Source organism: Astatotilapia calliptera, chromosome 17 (genome assembly GCF_900246225.1).
Source record: "Astatotilapia calliptera chromosome 17, fAstCal1.2, whole genome shotgun sequence".
Classification (NCBI taxonomy): Eukaryota; Metazoa; Chordata; class Actinopteri; order Cichliformes; family Cichlidae; genus Astatotilapia; species Astatotilapia calliptera.
This window is the reverse complement of record NC_039318.1, coordinates 7251402-7268078: the sequence shown is the minus strand read 5'-3', so window position 1 is coordinate 7268078 and position 16677 is coordinate 7251402. Positions and strand designations below refer to the sequence as shown.

Sequence of the window (16677 nt, the reverse complement as noted above, 5' to 3'; positions counted from 1 at the left end):
TATTTCTATTGTTCAGCCAGTTCAAGTGAACAGTCTTGAATTTTGACTCATATGACGCACTGGCAGATGAACTATGTAATGTTATTCAGGGCCAGAAAAGGTACTAAATGGACTTGTCTGGAAATTTATTTTTCAAGATTACAATTAGTTTTGTGGTGCCTTTTGTTATCAGTGAACTCATGACTTTGTCCATCAATCCACACACACCCATTCATTCATTTTTTTAATGTGTACACAGGTCTGGGCTGCAGTCTATAAAGAGACCAGACCTTTCCTCCCTAAATGCAAACTCAAGCTTTTTCAGAGGAATTCCCAACTGAGGCCCACCTCTCCTGGAGCAGGAAGAGGTGGGCCTCAGGTCCAAGTTGAGACCTTGCTAATGGAGAAGGGGCTCCATGTGGCCTAAGACGCAGCAAATTGTCCACCCTCTTCTACACCCACAGCACATGCTTTGTGGATCAGGCCACAGTCAAAGGGTAATACATTGTCAGTCAGATTCTTGGCTGACCACTGACTTCAGATCTAACAATATTCAGTGTATAATTTCCCAAAACAAATTAAAACAAGAATTTATCGAATTTATCTTAAATGATTTATCCATATGGCTGCCTATTAATGTTTCTTTCTAGGCTTACTGACTCATTGTTGCAGTGGCTTGTTATCTTTTGTATTGAAGGTCAGAAATTAAGTCTGAGCTGTCAGCTAATAGCTGGTTTCAAGACTCCAAAACTAACAGAAAAATAAGGAACAGAACCTGATAACATGACACTTTATGAAAATTGATACTTATTTTTAAATTAGAACCATTTTTTTTTCCATACACCATGTTATACACAACCATACAGTAGCTATACTTGGGACACTATCATTGTACTGGAGCCACACAAATGTGATTACTCTTATCCTAAAATTTAGACGTATGCTTTATCCAAACAAATATTAAATACAATAATAATAATTTAAAAGATTAAAATGATCCACTGACTCTACATTACAATCCAATCAAGAGCAGTAAGGCAGTACAGCAATGAAGATGTTCATAACAGGGGCTTCTGTAGTGATGATGAACAATATGGTCTGCATAACAGCTTTTTTTCTACTCGTTTAGCCTCTCCTTCAGCCTTCGAGTCTCACGTGACTTTTAGTAAATGTGACAAGTTGGATTTATTCAGCATTTCGTTATTAGAATATATATATCAACAAATACTGGTACAATCAAATTTGGGTTGTACCTTACTTGCATCCAAATCCAATAAGACAGGGTTATTTGAGTGCATGTAAAAACAGAAGTCATGGTCTAATATTAAACTGTCAGAATCAATTTTAAGATTAAGCCAATGTTGACTTTTAGCTTACAGAGACTGAAAGAAGATGAGAAAATGTGATTTAAAAAAGGGACAACTTGGTTTTTTTTTTTGAGTGTGATGAGAAGAGAAGAAGAAAAAAAATAAAATAAAGGAGTTCAGGTTTCCATGTTGGGTATTTATCAAGTTAAAAGTCTAATGAGTAGTTCTTAAAGGCAAATTTGTCCATCACTTTCTGCTCCCTGCTGTTGACTTTCGGCCGAGTTCCCTGGCTCTCTCTGTGGCGGACTCCACAGCACTCATGGTTGACGCCCTCACACCGCCTTGTTCCAGTGTGTGAAGCCCATATATGGTTGTTCCACCTGGCGTGCAGACTTCTGAGCGAAGTTGAGCTGGATGCTTCCCGGAATCACGTAACAACCTCCCAGCACCCTGCAGCAAATAGCAGCTTTCAAATATTATATTTGGACACGCAGGAGTCAGAGCTCTGAAGTGAACTGTTGTAAAACAGAAGTGAGCAAAGTGTTAAACTGACCAGAACAGTCTGAGAGGCAATGCTGTGGGCTAGAGCGCTTGGCATGCCCATTTTAACAGCTCCTTCTGCCAGAGCTTCAGCAAAAAGATACACCTGCAGAGAAGAAGCTCACTGATCAGAATAAAACATGAACTCTGTGTCAGTAAGTCATTAAAGACTCTGGAAAAAGAACAGTTAAAAGAAATCATAAAAAGCCCAAAATTGACATGACATTCATGACCATGGTGAGCTCAGGTAAACCTCTGAGCTCAACTGTGCTCACAGGAAGCTCAACTTCCAGGCAGGTACTACCAGTGACAGTGAAGAATACCACTGATTGACACATGACCTGGGTGTAAATAGATTAGAAGGACACCTAGGCAACTGGAGCCTGGAATATATAAGCAACCGTCATCTTCAAAGCAATGTGTATGGTCTGAGAAATTCATGTTACAATTGTGAACAAGAAGTTACAAAAGCCGCTTTTCCATTAGTACCTATTTTCACCACGGTTTAAAATTAGGTCCCAGTACCTGGTACCAGGGTTCCAAGCGATCCTAACAGGCACCAAGACGTCACCAGACTGCATGCCAGTGATTGGCCGGTTAGGAGTGTCATTTGATGTGTTATGAGAGCATCTCGTTCATGAAAATCAAAACCACCATTTTTGAAACCCAGCAACGGGTTAAATGGCTACCAAAAGCAATGCCATGTTCCCCAAGTCTGACGAAAAGCCACAGAGCGAGCAGCACGTATATTCTTGCCTGAACTTCCACCTTTTTTGTAGTGTTCGAGTTGCATACTAATTACGTCATGTCATGCTCGGACACATTGCTATAACAACAACCACACACATTGGGTTGTACTCTGCTGCAATGGAAAACCAGTCGATCCGAGTAGGTACTAATGGAAAAGCGGCAAAAGACTTCAGATAAAACAAATAAACCAACCAAAAGAAATAAAATCTAGGACACTCACAAAGGCTACTCCGCTCCCGCTCAGCCCAGTATGGATGTCAATCCAGGCTTCAGGTCCCTCCTCCACCAAACCACAGCGATGCAACAAGGAGCGAAGTAGTGCGCCGTCCTCCTGTTTTGCGTGTGATCCTCGAGCAAACAGGAGAGCACCTTCCTGAACTAAACACGGTAGATTTGGCATCAGCCGGATGGCAACAGAGTTCTCAGGAAGGAGCTTGAAGTTAAAAGAGGACAAATATAGATAGATCAGCATTGAAAGTTACAGCTCACCCTAAAATGAAATCTGTGCATGAACATAAGTACAATTAAATAAAAAGAATAAAAAAAAAATAAAAAAAAATCAGCAATTAATAAAATGTAACATGCAAGTAAACAATTATAATTTGGCATATTAATAAAGAAAAATGTGCTTTTTCATAAAACATAAGAACAAGAATCATATTTTAGCATTAAAATATCCCCTTTATTAATGAGTTTGTGCACACTGGTGGATTAAGCATTAGAGAACCAAATGATGTTGTAATTAAATAGACTGCTAATTTAGGGCAGCTCAGCTGTGGCATAAAGATGTAACTGGGTGATGATCTGATACATGTGAGCACTGTATATATAATTTGTGTGTGTAGTATTAGTTTCAGGTAGGAACTATTTTCTTTCCATACAACTATACCTTTATTTGGAACCTTTATTTGTGCCTCTGCCCATGAAGACAGGCGACTCTACTCTGATGTTCGCTAGCTGCACTCTTCTATTGGTAGATGGAGGTGGTATACAAAAAAATACTTGAAAAACTTGAACATGAAACTGCTCAGAGAGATCTGTGGTATTTGAAATAATGGTTCGTGATTTCCATAAAGAGACACTGCTACAGAGTTAATAAAAATATACAAATTGGGGAGCTTTGAGCAACTTATACACAAGAGAAGAGAGACATCTCTGCAGCCATCTCAAAAACTCGTTCACACCATGACAGTACAGACATAAACACACTACAAGCCAAAAGAAGAACACAAATCTGATTCAGTGGTAATCTGTCCCTTAAAAGACACCAGAAACTATGTGGCACTCACCTCCTCTAACGTTGCTAGTGTTACTCCTGCTGCAACAGATACAATCATGTGTCTGCCAGTGACGTGTTGTGTGACCTCCTTGAGAACTAGCGGAACCAGGTGAGGTTTGACTGCGACAAAGACCACATCAGACCCACAAACCACCTCTATGTTGGAGTGAGTTACAGCAATGCCCAGCTCCTAAAAGCAAGCCGGTGTAATATTACTTAGCCGAAGCACTAGCTCGGACACAAGATCAAATCATGCTGATGGCACACAATTCCTTTATATTGTTAATTTTTGCAGAAGCATTTACATTTCTAGGACTTGGAAGATGTCCTCCAGTATTACAATTATTTGCTTATGACATGATTACAGTTCATGTTGCTTTCTAAAACTCTGCCATGATAACAGACTCAGTGTTGTTTCAGTGATATTAGCAAACCAGTGTTTAATGCCATGCAAAGTGCTGTTTAAGAGTTTAGAGGAGAGGAGTAAACTTTAAATGGTCAATTAATCATTTACTGGGTCAACTTTAAAAAAAAATAAATCTATTGGATATAATCCAATTATCTATTCAGCAACTTTGTTTCTCTCAACGAACAGTACAAAGTTGCAAAAAGTTATAGAAAATTATTTTTCATTCTCAGGTGAGAAAAGTGTAAAACACTCATCAGTCACCATAAAAATATGCTTTTGGGAAAAAGAAAAGAAAACAGAAAAACAAAACACTAAAGTGGTCTGACGAGTGATTAAACCCAACAACACAGTTTGCTGACTCATTTTTGGGGAAAGATTCAGCAGACTGAAGCTTAATAACCACAGCTGTCATAGACAGAAAGGTTAGGCCCCAAATCTAAAGTGGTATACATTTCATTTCCAAGCAGTATAAGAATATATAAATGCAAAAACCACCTCTCCAAAGAGCAAATTCATATAACATTCAAATCATTAAATGTTCGTGTAAAAACACACACAAAGTTAACTTAAGTGACAAAAATAACAAGGGGTTAAGAGAAAATGCAGTATTGTTTATTGCGGTGCCCTGTAGTGGCCAGATGCAATAAGGTTTTTATTTCTATTGGTCACAGTGTTGCTAAGATATGACTTTACTTTCTGTTTGTCAGCTTTCCACACTTATGATTAGCTGTGACAGCCAGAAGACCTCCCATGTCAGCTTTAGTGACAACTGAAAAGAAAAAAAAAACAAACATTTGGGGCTTGTGAAAAATTGTAATACCCCTTCATAAAACCCAGTGGTTTCACACCGGGCTTGAGAAATCCAACGCTTCCTTGTTTTTTAAAATCTAAACTAAACTTTGATGCACTGATCTATTGATGCAAGCCGAAAGACGATGGCCGTAATCTAGGAACTGACTTAAAAAATGATCTCTGACTTCATTAACACTGAGACTGATAAATGGACTCTGGTCAGGACGCGCTTTAATGATCCTTAAAATAACCTTTGACAAGAAACCTTTATGTGGATCTGGTTCAGGCTGACCCAATGAGACCATTTAAGGTGATTTTCAGTAGAAAATACATCGAGTTCAGATTCTGAATTTCAGACATTGTACCTTTCAAAACATGGAGGCATCATTTAATGACTGAATTTCAACCTGTGACCACATTTTAACATGAACTGCTTAGAAAACAGACTGTCTGCAGTTTTGCCTTAAAGTCATGTCAGGTTCACAGTCACATCATCCCCAACATCCCAGCTGTGGCAGACATTTTTTTTTTAATAAGGACAAATGATTGATCATTGATCAGTTTTATATACGTTTGATTGAAACAGATTGCTACAATAAAGGGAAGTAAATGTTAGCGGTACAGGAACCTAACTGACAGCCTGACACCTGCATTATTATACAAAGTATTAGCGTTAGAAAGATGGGGAGCACAGATTTTATATTCTGACCAGGTCATAGATCAATGATGTAATCGCCATTTCCATCCCTAAATATAGACGAATGAATGATCGTAAAAGTGCTCATGTTAATTACAAAAAACCCCACATCATCTAACTGGGATTTTAGCATTTTTAAAACAAACTTTTGCAGTTTCATTTACTCCAGTATGTCCTCTGATGGTGACTTTATGAATGAAGAAATGAACGTGGATGTCAGTCAGTCGTTTTAGGTGCAGCAAGAGGGAAGAGAAAGAAACTCAGAGCAGGTTAAGTTCACAGAGTTTACCGATTGACTGACTCAAAGTTTAAGTTAACCGTCTTTCTGGAACAGAAAAGCCAGAATTTTCCTCATCTCAGAGTTAAAAAATTCAGTTGTTAGTAAACCTGATTCCCAGAATAGGGACCATGTCTACGAAAAGGTAAAAATGTTACAAATACTTACGCTGCTTAAAAATAACTGGCTGCTTCACTAGTTTTAGACTGAACTGTAAACTGATCTTCACCATAACTGCTTACTTCAATGCAAAATGATTCACACTGAGAACTTAAATGATAGAACAATAAACAAGATGGAAAAAAACCTCCACAATACCTGAAAGCGTCCCAGATTCCTTGAGGATGGTGCACTAACTTTGACGTTTGCAGGAAGGACATTTCCTACAAAGAGAACATTTATTAAATACTAATGTGTCCTTCATTCCAGTCCTCCTCACTTCTTCAGTTCTCTCTACACTCACCGGATAAGATGCCTTTGGCGATGCCAAACGCCATGTTCCCTGCACCGATAAAGCCAATCTTAAGCTGAGAGTCCATCTCAGGGTCCATTTTGATCTGAAACCAAAGCAGGCAGCAGGTTACAGCAGGAACATCGAGATAACATGATGCCAGTGATTAAAAATCACCATGATGACGCATTTTCCACTGTAACAAGGGTTTCACACGTTGTTGTTTGAAGATATTAAACTGTGTACATTTTACAGACCAAAAATAAATAAACTCAGGGAATGAATCCAGACAAGAATCAACACTAAAAACGTCACCACTCCAAAGACAATCAATTTGTGTTCAGATCTTTGTGTCCATGCATATGAGAAACCCGATTACTATGAGAAATCAGGTTAAAGCAAAAAAACAAAACAAACTCACACATATATGATAAATCCTAGTTGACAGGTGGTCAGTAATCAGATTCCCCTCCCTCCTCCAGTAAAATGCTGCCACAGCCTGGTTTCCCTGTCATAGGTCATTGTGAAACGGCATCCTTTACCCAGTTCTGGGTTTGCAGGACAAAAAAAGGCTTAAGTACAGAAACCAGTCAGTGTGCACATCCGATTTCTCTCGTGTTTGGACTGCAGCCTGTATCACTGTATGTGGTCAATGAGCAACTGAATATTGTTGGTTTGACTGAACCTAGAAACACGTGACTCACACTCAACTGCCAGTCTCCCAATTAAACAAAGACAGTCAATAGAAGCGCACATGAAAATATGAATAAACCCCACTAAAGATGCAGTGGAAAAAATAACAGTGGTGTTTGGACACATGTTGCAGAGACAATAATTTAAGTGTTTGTTGGGGTACACCTGGATTAATATAGAATTAAAATCGTTTTTTAGTCTATTTCACTCTTTATTTAGTTAATATTGTTATAATTTATTTTATTTTTTTGGTTGTTTTTTTCCTCTTTTTTCTTTTTCTTTTTCTTCTCTTTTTTTTCTTTTCATGCTTATAAGTTCACAAATATTAAAGACAGTAATTGTTCTCGGTTGATTTGTATAAGCATGTTATGTTTAATTTAAATGCAGAAATAAAATTTAAGAAAAAAAAAAAATTTGCGTTTTTGTTGATCGATATTATAGTGTTGTTATTAGTGTTGTACATGTTTCTACACAACATCATACCTACTAATTCAGGAATCTGAATTACCCTTGTAATGGAAACACTTTAATAGGAAGCAGTGTATTTTTGTCCAATATGTAAAAATGTAAATTTGACTATGTTGATACTGAAAGCTTTTCCTATGTTTTGTTTGGAAAATGATTCGAGACCGTTACTTACCTGACAGAATATTAGAAACACCTTATTTCAGTAACTGAGAGAGTCACTCTGACATTACAGTCTTAATGAATATAGAACTGATTGCCAGACAGGTATACTGTATTTAAATTTAAAAAAAGTGAGCTACACCTAATATCAGTGTATACTGTAATCCAGATGTATTAAAAAACAAGCAGACTATGACATCATGTAGCATGATCTACTGACTATTATGGCATATTTGGGCCATTTGAAGTTTAATTATGGAGCCAGAGAAAGGGTGTGTTTTCTTGCAAATTTAGTTGTAGTCTGATTTTTTCATAACAAACATACAAGTTCAATATTGGAGTGCATCTGTTTTTGATTTTTTGTAAATCTTTTTCTTCCCATTTTAAATTTGACACTTTAATATTTGAATCTACAGTAATGTGCAAACATCTTGAGTCACCCATCAATACTTTATCTTTTGCTTCCACCCTGCATGTGTGATGCTTTGGGCTCTTCGGTTTCATCAGAAATTGCCTCTGTGGAAGACGGTTTGCCATTGTTAAGGAAGGGAAATCAGGAGGCTGAGGTATGCAAATTAAACAAGAACTAGGTTGAAAATCAGACGCTCGGGTCTTATGAACTGATGAATCTAAATGTGAAATTTTTGGTTCAAATGATGTCCAGAGGAGGTCAGGAAAGAGGTACAAGAGTTAGTGTCTACAGCTATCGGTAAAACATGTGGAGGTTCTGTCATGGTTTAGGGCTGCATTTCAGCCAGTGGCGTTTTTGATCTTGCCAAAACTGCCATAATACCATCAGATTTTGATCCACCATGCAATACTATCAAAAAACCTGACTGGCAACGGCATCATTTTTCAACAGGTCAAAAGCCCAGACACATGGCCAATGCAGTAAAAGCATAACTGGACAATGGAACATAAAAAAAATAAATAAATAAATAAAAAAAAGACAATGGGGCGTGATCAGCCATGGACTGATCTCCCCAGAACTTCAACATTACTGAAGCAGTGTGGGATCATCTTAACTGAGGCAAAAAGCAGCAAAAATTTCCTTCAAGACGCCTGGAGATCTATTCTTGAAGACAAAGAAGTCAAAAGGCAATCAAAGCAAATATTGACTTTCAAGCTTGTTAGAGTTGTACAAACTGTTTTTGCCTTATATTCTGTATTTTCATGCATGCTTTGATTTCTCAATAATTCATCACACCCATTTCACATTTTCCTAGCAAAATAACTGAATGAGAAGTGACTCAAGACTTTTGCACATTACTGTATCCCGGTTCTCTCCTTCTAAATTTAGGGCTTTATACTGCCAGAATATTTGAACGTCTTCCCTTTTGAAAGTTGTATAAGTTTATATCTTTAAATTAGAATATTCGACACATTTACTTTCCGAAATTTTGAATTTCCAAGGAATTAATCCCCGTCTTCCCAGGCGCCATATTTCAGTTATTTTGATACCTACAATGGCCCTCCTACGTCATCGTAAATTACATACGACACCGCCTCCACGGTTATCACCCCTACAATTAAATCCAGGTTCTGGGTGGTATTGTCCGGGCAGGGCTGCGGCCAGTGTAGTACTGATGCTTCGCCATCTGACTCTTCTGTCACCTCGTCGTTTCTGTCAGAGTTAACCCCGGGTCCCACCAGAGGGTGTCTGGACTCCATAATAGCGACCATCGTCTTTTCATAGCGCCACCAGCCCTGTATTTTAGTTGGGGCCGGGGAGTCGGGCTCTCGCTTGCACTTGTAGTATGCGCTTTTGAGAAGTTTCCAGCGAAACTTTAATTGGTCCACGGATCTGTGATAACCAGCCGCTGTCATTCTCCTGTGTGCCACTTTGAACAGTTTGTTATTCCTCACTTTCCTTCCGTCTAAGCACTTCTTCATGTCCAGCTCCTTGAGAATTTCCAGAAACAACTCCGTTTCCTTCACGTCCCAGTTCTGCTTCTTGATGCCAGAATCGTCCATTGTTTTAGCAATGCAGTCTCATGAAAACTCACACGAACTAGCGTTCACACGGCTAGGTTGCTAATAGGTGCTAGCATGCCTGCTGTAGCATGAGCTGTTGTGATGTTGCTAGTTTAAAATCTTTAAGCAGTATTTAGCACGGAATCTTCAAAACCGAATCAATAAAAGGATTACAATTCTGCGTTTTAAACCCTCTAAACATGAAAAAAAAAAGCCCCGCTCATGCATCTGAATAGGAATAGCTTGAAAATAATCCAGGAGAGATTAGATTAGAAACACAATGCACGTGTTTCTTTTTGACTGGACAACTATAAAGTAACACGGAGTGACACAAACACGATAGCGTGAACAAAACCGGGTAACGCTGGCGGTAGGACATTTATTCACCTGATTTGTGTTTCAGATTTGCTGATATCCGGCGTTTTGGCAACCGCAAACAGAAGTTAAATTTAAACCGTGGATGCACCCAGAGCATACACAGAGCCAACCAGCTGACTCTAGCTCCACTGTTGGTTCGTTTGGTTTTTACTTCACTGTCGCTGCTGTTCCAGGTGGGCGGCGCCGCTCAGCATCCTCTGCGAAACATTCCGCGCATACCGTTTTTTTTTTCCCGCCGTGTCCAGGACGTTTCAACCGTGAAATAAATGAAACGCACCTTTTTAAAGAACGTCTGCCATTCCATTGGTTGTGGCCTCGTCGTGACGAGAAGATTTAAACGGGTTGAAGAAAGTTAGTGTCTGTCATTTGAATCAGCTGTGTGAGGGGGACGGGGGCGAGTGTTTTACCTTGTCAAGGACCTCCTTGAACAACAGGTATTTGTTTACAAATTATTCTATTTTATGCATTTAATAGGGCGTTTTTATTTTAACTGTTCATACATTTCGCAAAATATGATAGCTAATTTTTTGTTATTTTTTAATGACTGCAGTATTTTAAAATCGGGGAAAACAACTTAACATTTTTACAGTAAGCTAATTAGCTTCGTTTCCGTCCCGTTTAAGTCATGCAAAAGTGATTATTTGTTAATTAAATGATGTTACTGCAAGTATTCAGCAGAGCGCTGCAGCAGTGGGCATGCCTGGGCAAGCCTCGGTAGGATCTTCATTCAATCAGAGAAATAAATGGTAGTTGTTATTTCCACATTGTCTAATGCATCCAATGCAGCAGAAACACTTTATAGTCATATACAGAATGCTAAATGCTAAACATCGTCACAATATTCGTTTAAATATGCACAGATCATCAACAATGTTGAAACCACCTGGCTAATGTTTTGTAGCTGACGGTCTCACCACCAGAACAGCTCTGACCAGTCCGGACATTTCCATAAATGCCTGAGTGGAATGAGCTCTGGGCAGTTTGGTGCTCGGGTCATTGCCTTGGGCTCTTTGCTAAAGCTGTCCCTGAGCAGGTTTTGCCCTGTGGTTTAGGCACGTTATCAAGGGGTGTTACGATACGACCACCTAACATCCACAGGATTTAAGTTGGTTAAACATTTTTAGTTCTTCTCTCCACTGGTCAATAGTTTCGATGCGTTGGCTGATTTGCTCTGTTGCTTTTTGTACACGGCTCAACAACAAAAAAGAAAATTAAAGCAACACATCAGATCTGAGGGTTAAAAAAAATCATGCTGCATATCTACACTGATATGAAAATGATCACCTTACAGAGGGCTGAATTCAAAGACATATTGAAAATCAAAGTAAAAAAATGATGCAGCAGGCTAGTCCACTTTGCGGAAATTTTAATTGCAGCTAGTCATAATGGTACTTAGTAATTTGTATGGACCCCTGCCTGCCCCCTGCCCAATGTGCTTGTAAGCATGCCTGACAAGGTCCGGGCATGGTGATGGTATCCTGAGGGAATCTCCTCCCAGATCCGGACAGTCTAAGATGCAACCTGCTGGTGTTCAATTAGTTGAAACATAATGTTCTACAGGTGTTCTACTGGATTAAGGTAAGGAAAGCATGGGGGGCCAGTCAGTAATATCAACTCTGTCCTCTTCCAGGAACTACCTTCATACTCTCGCTACATGAGGCCAGGCAATGTTGTGCAGCAGAGAACATCAGTGGTGGGCCTGCTAATTCTGGTATTCTCTGGCAAATGCCAGTCAGGCTCCATGGTGTGGGCAGTGAGCACAGTGTAGTGTGGTTGCAGGGATTATGAGAAATGTATTTCCCATGTTTGATGATTTGCATGCGCACCTTGTCATGTTCTGATCCAGACATGGGTCACCTCATCCACTACCTGCACCTCCTGCTGGCCTGTCAGTGTCTCGCGGTCAACGGGCTGTTTGAGTGGCTGAGGCTGACAGAGGCACCTCGAGCAGCAGCGCCTCTTCAACCAGCTGCAGTGGCTCCAGCACATCTTGCCAAAGACGCTCAGTTTGAGATGGCAACTGCAGATGAGAAGTTTTTAGCTGAGGCAAAGCAGATGGAGCTCAGCCCATTGGACAGCTGTCATTACAGGGTATGTGGGCCTTGAAAATGTGTATTTAATCCAATGGACAAATAAAATGTTTTTGAACAATATTAGGTTTGAGTTTGGAGAAGGCTGGGCAACAGTGTTATTAAGTGTCTTTCATATAAAATTCTCATGGCACAGTTTTCAATACATTGTTTAAACAGAGGAATCATGTTTCTCTGGTTTGTCTCCTCCTGTAGGTGATCGCTCGGCTAAAGTCGAGCTGTGACAGCCTCTCAGAAGAAAAGCTCGCAAAGCTCGGAGTGGAACTGTTTAACTGCCAGGCAGAGATTGAGGGGCGCCAGACGTACCTATGCACAGAGGAGATGGTAAAAATACGATCTTGTAGTACTTGTCAGAAATGGCTTTAAAAATATAATGAAAAAATATATAATGTTGTGTGCTAATCTCAATTTTATGTGTTAGACCATCAAAGAGTGCACAGCAGACATGGATTCAGATACATGGAATGCTTACCACATAGTGAGCAACCGAGCGCGCTCCGTTTGTTATGCAACTCGACAGCAGCTTTTCCGGCGCAGAGCAGAGCACACAGTCAATGCACTCATCTCCACAGCCACCAGCCAGCTAGATGCAATGAAGGACCTGAAGGTAAGGCTGGGTTTAAAAAAAAAATAAATAAAATAAAATTATTTTTATTTTGCAAATCAGTGGTTTCTTGGATTCATGGATCATTTTCAAACAGGAGGGCCAGGTAGAGTTGAAAGAACTGACTGCAGCATCACTGGACAAGCTGCTTGAAGGCCACAGTGTTCTGCAGGCTCAACAGGGGAAGCTCCACGAGGGCCAGGAGCAGATGACGAGTTCACTGAGGGACAACCTGGAGCGTCTGGGTCAGGAAAAAGCTCTCATCGCCTCTGGACAGGAGTTGGTAGCTCAGCTCATTCAGGGAATTACACAAAGAATGGGTGAGAATTTTACATTTTTCTGTATTTTTATTCTATTCTGTTAAAATTGACTTTGGGCGCGACTGCAAATAATCCGACATAAAGGCTCTTTTCATGTGCTAACAGTCAAATTGCAGCAGTTTGTAAATGGGTTTACTACTGACCATGGATAAAAGAAACTGTTTGTCAAAGTACTCGAAAATGACCTGATACAGTTCGATGTGCTGAATGACTTCTGGAAGTTTTAACTTTCCCCTTTTAAATAAGATAAAATATTGAACTGCAATTCTCTTTAAGAAAACTCTGTAAACACACCTGATGCCACATCATGTAGCATGGATTTTATTCTTTCTGTCCACCTTATTATTTTTTATTTTTTATTTTAGAGAATGTGAGCGAGCATCTTCAAATCCAGGGCTCTGAGGTGCAGGACAGCTACAAGGCGATTGTCAAGGACCTGGCAGATGTAAGACACCAAGCTCAGGACATCTATCAGAAAATTGGTAAATGGCTGAAATCATTTGTAGTTTATAAAACTATCCCCCCCAAGCAATGTGCTTACACATCTTTTTGTATGTGGCTGAGTAGACCACAGTATGATAGAGTTTCTGCAGTATCAGGATCAGACCTCCCAGTACTACACTGACCTGATGAACAAGTTGGAGCGCATGAACAGCACCCTGGGAGGCATGCTGCACTACCTCGATAAGATGCAGAGCCGCATAGAGGACAGGCTTCACATGATCCAGGGCTACCTCGGATGGGCAGGTGAGACACGGCAGCCATAGGGCACACTCCCTTTTTATAGGGTCTTTTCCTGCTACAGAGAAGTTGGATAATTGACTGTCAGCAGGACATATTTAGAAATTAATTCTTTACATTCTCTTTGACTAAAAAAAAAAGGTTTCTGTATGACTTAAGAATTCTTTTTCTTGTGCTTTTTGCTTGAACAGGTTTAAGTCTGACAGCTATATGGACGTGCATCACACACACAGGCTACTTTGTACTGTGTGCAGTCCTGCTGACATTCCTGCACTGTCCTGGTTTCTCTCGAGCCATGCTGCTGCTAACTGTGCCTCTGAATGCAGTTGCTGAAGTCAACCAGCAGCCAGCGCTGGATCTCACCAGCCTCAGCCTGCTGCTGCTCACTCTGTCTCTGGGTATAAACATAAAGTCACTTATGAGGAAAATACATTAGCTGCAGTTTTCTGAAGCATTTGTCACAGTGTGAATTTTGTTTCTGCAGGTCACTGGTTTGTGAATCAGCTGTGGGCATGCTTCAAGATCACGAAAAAGCTGACCAGTCCACTGCTACTCAGCTCGTGCACCATTGTGGAACCGCAGAAGTGAGTATGTTGCACACTAGAACTGCAACTTGCGTATTGGTCTTTGAAAATGTTCAATTTAACGGACTTCACTGAATGTTAAGGCCATCACCATCTTGGTGTTTTGAAACTGGACATGGAAGAGGGGTGACGTCTGCTTGCTGATGGACACTGGTTGCAGCTATCAATTATAATATAGAGCAGGGGTCCCCAATCCCAGTCCACGAGGGCTGGTGTCCCTGCAGGTTTTAGATCTCACCCTGGGTCAACACACCTGAATCACATGATTAGTTCATTACCAAGAACTTCAAGACATGTTGAGAAGGTAATTTATCCATTTAAATCAGCTGTGATGGATCAAGGACACATCTAAAACCTGCAGGGACACCGGCCCTCATGGACTGGGATTGGGGACCCCTGATATAGAGACAGTAATTTATTAAATGAGCACAATGTTGTAGATGTTAAACTTAGCTAATGATTTAATCCGACTCAATCAGAAACTCTTGAGTTCACTGGTCAGTGCTCAAACTGGTAACTGATGATTTGTTCGAGTAAAAAATGAATTTTGAACTCTACACGGTCAGTAAGAGCTTCAGGCAGTAGAACATGTATTATTGTCTACACCAAATTAACAATGATTCCTTTTGCATCTATTGGACCTATTTTCTATCCTTTTGTGCTCAGAGATGAAAAAGATGACATCATTGAGGAAGACGACCTATTGAATCCGGACAGCTTTTTATCAGGTGGGAAACACATGCTGAACCTTTTTACAGTGAATCCTGTTCAAGAGCAGTACTCTTTCTATAAATTCAGCTTCTCAGTTTTGCTGTCAAACATGTTTGTGTTCAGGTGAACTTGGCATATCAGCTGTGTCTCCACCTCAGAGGAAGCTTACGCCAGAGTCGAGGCTTATGGCAGTAATTGGTAAACCAAATCACTCCACTCCCAGGTTTATACCAAAGCCACTTTCTTTAGCGGTAAGCAAACTGAGTTAATGCTTTCAGAAATGCAAAAACTGTATTCTCAGTGCATCACTAGTGGCAAGCAAGACAAATATTGTTTAATTGAAATCTGTTTTAGGCTCTTTGTTACGATATACCCCTGAGTAACCTGGAAGGTGTTTTTGATTCAGTCACTGACTCGTCTGATTTAGGGAATGATTCACGAAGTGCAAGACCCACTCCATCGTTAGTCAGCAACAGGTCAGTAGCTCCAGTTACATGCACATATTTTATTTTTATTTTTTTCTGTTTGAAGAGCTAAATTGTTTATATGGACTGTGATTTAATGTACTTTGGTGTGGGTGTGTGTGGGTGTGGGTGTGTGTGTGTGTGTGTGTGTGTAACCCTGACATTTGAAATGAGCATGTCATGTTAGGGATTCTAGCTGCCAGTTCATTGCTATGTTACTGATACCAGTTTTCACTGAAATCATACAGAAATAGAAGTAAGAGTCTCCAAGAGCTTTTGGCCTATAGGAGTTGTTTCAATGTATACTGACCTCATTATTTGAAACTGTGGAATTAATAATTACCCTCCAATATAACCTCATTATAATGAGTAAAGGGGAAATATGAATTGTTAAAGGGCATCTTTCTGTTTTTCTGCCTTCAGCTCAGTGTCAGGCCGTCAGCTGTGCAATGGCCTCACAAAAAGAGGAAAAGTCTGTAAGAAGAGAGCCGTGCCAGGACAGGAGTACTGCAGAGTCCACGAAGGGGGGCACTCCTCGTATGTCCAGTTTTAACAGGCTCAGCCGTCTTTGTTGTCTGTAAAAACTGTATACAGTAATGAAATATTGTTTTTACTAAGTTCTGTCTGCACTGCAGAACTTAGTAAAAACAATATTTCATTAAAGTTCTGTCTGCACTGCAGACAGCAGTAAGATTGCTGAATGAAAATTACATCTGTAGATATTTTAAATGTTTTTAGACGTTTATTTAGCTTTCGTGTTTAATAAAAATGAAAACTTATCAAAATTAGCTTTGTCAGAGTATGTGCATGTACACACAAGGAACTGGGCTCAGTTTTTTCTTAATTCCATGCTCTTTATTGCTTTCAATGTACCTAAGAGAACATGGAAACAGACAGTAGCAATGTGCCACAGATGAACATGTATAGCCTATTCATAGTGGTGGGTAACTGGTTCTATATATAGATGGAGGGAGAGAGTTATGTGAATTTGTATAGTATATTTTTTTTTT

General features: G+C 39.9%; 2 protein-coding genes across 8 annotated transcripts; one reads left to right on the top strand and one right to left on the bottom strand.

The window, feature by feature from the left end:
• Positions 1-753: 753 nt before the first annotated feature.
• pycr3 (pyrroline-5-carboxylate reductase 3) lies at positions 754-10364 on the bottom strand. Of its 4 annotated transcripts, none has more exons than XM_026148377.1 (7): positions 10163-10364; positions 6494-6587; positions 6349-6413; positions 3866-4045; positions 2797-3009; positions 1840-1932; positions 754-1736 (listed from the first exon to the last, which is right to left on the bottom strand). In XM_026148377.1, the coding sequence occupies exons 2-7, from the start codon at positions 6579-6581 to the stop codon at positions 1533-1535; spliced, it is 843 nt and encodes a 280-aa protein (XP_026004162.1). In that variant the 5' UTR covers positions 6582-6587; positions 10163-10364; the 3' UTR covers positions 754-1532. The 4 variants fall into 4 exon arrangements, with proteins under 4 accessions (XP_026004162.1, XP_026004159.1, XP_026004163.1 ...); XM_026148374.1 differs by lacking the exon at positions 10163-10364 and adding an exon at positions 9329-10097; XM_026148378.1 differs by lacking the exon at positions 10163-10364 and adding an exon at positions 6903-7213.
• A 1475-nt stretch (positions 10365-11839) lies between these two features.
• Positions 11840-16285, top strand: LOC113009805 (protein brambleberry-like). Of its 4 annotated transcripts, none has more exons than XM_026148370.1 (13): positions 11840-11897; positions 12000-12244; positions 12439-12567; positions 12665-12850; positions 12945-13167; positions 13533-13649; positions 13735-13914; positions 14100-14306; positions 14393-14492; positions 15159-15220; positions 15327-15454; positions 15558-15679; positions 16091-16285. In XM_026148370.1, the coding sequence occupies exons 1-13, from the start codon at positions 11879-11881 to the stop codon at positions 16218-16220; spliced, it is 1848 nt and encodes a 615-aa protein (XP_026004155.1). In that variant the 5' UTR covers positions 11840-11878; the 3' UTR covers positions 16221-16285. The 4 variants fall into 4 exon arrangements, with proteins under 4 accessions (XP_026004155.1, XP_026004156.1, XP_026004157.1 ...); XM_026148371.1 differs by having other exon boundaries at positions 15631-15679; positions 16091-16153; XM_026148372.1 differs by having other exon boundaries at positions 15610-15679; positions 16091-16115.
• Positions 16286-16677: the final 392 nt, after the last annotated feature.

Coding starts and splice junctions, on each gene's coding strand:
- pycr3 (XM_026148374.1), bottom strand. CDS start 9,775: ATGGACGATTCTGGCATCAAGAAGCAGAACTGGGACGTGAAGGAAACG. Junction 4,046..6,348: donor GGAATCTGGGACGCTTTCAG/GTATTGTGGAGG, acceptor GCTTGCTTTTAG/GAGCTGGGCATTGCTGTAAC. Junction 1,737..1,839: donor TTGCCTCTCAGACTGTTCTG/GTCAGTTTAACA, acceptor TATTTGCTGCAG/GGTGCTGGGAGGTTGTTACG.
- LOC113009805 (XM_026148370.1), top strand. Junction 13,915..14,099: donor GGGCTACCTCGGATGGGCAG/GTGAGACACGGC, acceptor TTGCTTGAACAG/GTTTAAGTCTGACAGCTATA. Junction 15,680..16,090: donor CCATCGTTAGTCAGCAACAG/GTCAGTAGCTCC, acceptor TTCTGCCTTCAG/CTCAGTGTCAGGCCGTCAGC.